General features: G+C 63.5%; 1 protein-coding gene across 1 annotated transcript in view; it reads right to left on the bottom strand.

Annotated features, from left to right (window-relative positions):
* Positions 1-1,272, bottom strand: part of LOC141511025 (H-2 class I histocompatibility antigen, Q9 alpha chain-like) — a 3,006-nt gene extending 1,734 nt beyond the window's left edge. Inside the window, exons 1-3 of the mRNA XM_074220364.1 lie at positions 1,168-1,272; positions 518-787; positions 4-417 (exon numbers count right to left, since the gene is read on the bottom strand). Of these exons, the coding sequence (XP_074076465.1) occupies positions 4-417; positions 518-787; positions 1,168-1,237 (754 nt within the window). The 5' untranslated portion in view covers positions 1,238-1,272. The remainder of the gene's footprint in view (positions 1-3; positions 418-517; positions 788-1,167) is intronic.
* Between the last annotated feature and the right edge of the window lie 941 nt (positions 1,273-2,213).

The raw sequence follows: 2,213 nt of genomic DNA, 5'->3' as shown, positions 1-2,213 counted from the left end.
CACGAGGCGGGGTGGGGGGTGACATCCGATGAGCCAGGCCCTGAGGTCCCGGGGTGCGCGGGGGTCCCGAGTGGGGCTGAGGGAGCAGGGCCCTGAGTGCCGCGCCCACGGGGGAGGGGAGGGGAGGGGAGGGGAGGGGAGTACCTGCCCGGGTCAGCGCCCCCCGGCCCATCTGCAGGTACTTCTGCAGCCACAGCACGCACTCCTCCTCCAGGTAGGCTTTCCTTCTCTCGGCCACACTGCCCGCCTCCCACTTGCGCTTGGTGATCTCCGCCTGCGGCGGGACCGCGGCCCACGTCCAGGTGTCCGTGTCCAGGGAGATGTAGTCCTGCCCGTCGTAGGCGTATTGTTCAAACCCGCGCAGGAGGCGCCCGTCGGAGACCTCGCAGCCGTACATGCGCTGGAGGGTGTGGGCACCTGCGGGGGGGGGGGTCAGCGCGGCCACACCCCCGGCCCCGCCCCCCGAAGCCCCCCCGGCACGCACCCCCCGACCCCCCGGAGCCCCCCCGGCACGCACCCCCCCGGCTCTGGTTGTAGTAACCGCGCAGGGTCTCCAGGCCGGCTCCGAAAACCTGCGCCGCGTTCTTCGATGCGCGCGTCTCCCGCTCCCAGTACTCCGGGTCCTCCCGGTCCATCTGCCCCATCCAGGCCGCCCGCGTCGAACCCGGGCCGGCGCCGTCGAAGCGCACGAACTCGCGGTCGTCCACGTAACCCACGATCACGAAGCCGGGCCCCCCCAGCTCGGAGCCGGACCAGCCGGTGTAGAAGTATCTCAGGGAGTGGGAGCCTGGGGGGGCGGGGGGGCCGAGGAGACTCGAACCCGCGCCCCGCCCCGCCCAGGGGAGCCCTTCCTGACCCCGCCCCGCCGGTCCTGCACCTGGACCCCCAGCCTCCGGCCCCTTCTAGACGCCGCCACGCCCCCGTGGCCCCCACCCCTGCTCCGCATCCCGGGGTCTCCCACGACCCCCGTGCCTCCCCGCCCCCTTAACAAAGCGGCCCCCGGGTCTCTGTCCCCGCCCTCGGAGGCTGGGGGGCGCTGCGGGTCCTGCCCTTTCCTAAGGCCCCAGGACGTTGCTCCCCGTCCCGCTGCCTCCGTGTCCCCCGCACTCTCCCCTCCCAAGCCCCCCCGGCCGCGTTCCCCCCTCCAGCTGCCCGCTCTCCCCTCACCTGCCCGGCTCGGGGTCGGCACCCCCAGGAGGAGGAGGAGGAGGAGGAAGGCGCTCCGCCGGGGCTCCATGGTGCCGGGAGGGACTGAGCCCCGGAGGCCGGAGCCGGGGGGGGCCCGGCACTTCTGATTGGCTGCGCCGAGGCCCGGAGTCCAATAGCAAGTGGAAGCCGGCACGCGTCACCGGTGTCCGGGCAGGATGAGCCGGCACAGGTTCCGAGAGCAAAACCGAAAGTGACCCAGGGGGGGCGGCCTGGGACCCCGGTCGGCCGGAGCTTCCCTCCCCTTCCCCTGAGATCCCGCCTGGACCACTCAGCCCTCTTGCTCCACCTGAACCAGAGAAAGAATGTTACAGCCCCCCACCCTTCTGCCCTCCAGCCTGCACCCCTGCCCAGGGGGTTCTTTCCCCCTTAGAAGTGAGAAAGATTTCCAGATGTAAAAAACTGGGCAAATATGAACTGACATGGATGGGCCGAGCTAACATCATAAAATGACAATTCTACAAAAACGGAACTACTCATTTAGAGCCCTAACAATCAAAATTCCAGAAATGAGGTGACTCTTGCACCTTAGTGAGTGAGATAAATTGTCAGCAAAATCATATGGAGAAGTAAAAAGCCAAGAATCTCCAGGGATTCAATGAAACAGAGTGCAGAAGAAGGGGGCTGAGCCCTGCCTCATCTAAAATCATATTAGCAAGCATCAGTCATCAAAACTGCCTGGTATTGGCTGAGAAACAGAGGGGTGGATCAGTGGAATAGACTAGGTGCCTTAGAAGGCAACGATTATACTGATCTACTGTTGGGAGATAAAAACTCTATCTTTGATTAAAAACTCATTACTGATGACAGAAAGGAAATTAAAGCTTCTCTGAGGTATCTCCTCACACCTCTCAGACTGACCAATATGACCAGAAAGGATGATGAGCAATGTTGGAAGGGATGTGGCAAATCTGGAACACTATTACATTGTTAGTGGAGCTGTGAACTCATCCAGTCTTTCTGGAAAGAAATTTGGAATCACACCCAAAGGGCAATAAAAATGTGCA

The sequence above is a fragment of the Macrotis lagotis genome, chromosome 2, assembly GCF_037893015.1.
Source record: "Macrotis lagotis isolate mMagLag1 chromosome 2, bilby.v1.9.chrom.fasta, whole genome shotgun sequence".
Classification (NCBI taxonomy): Eukaryota; Metazoa; Chordata; class Mammalia; order Peramelemorphia; family Peramelidae; genus Macrotis; species Macrotis lagotis.
Note: the sequence above shows the minus strand (reverse complement) of the source record. Positions and strands in the feature narration are given on the sequence as shown.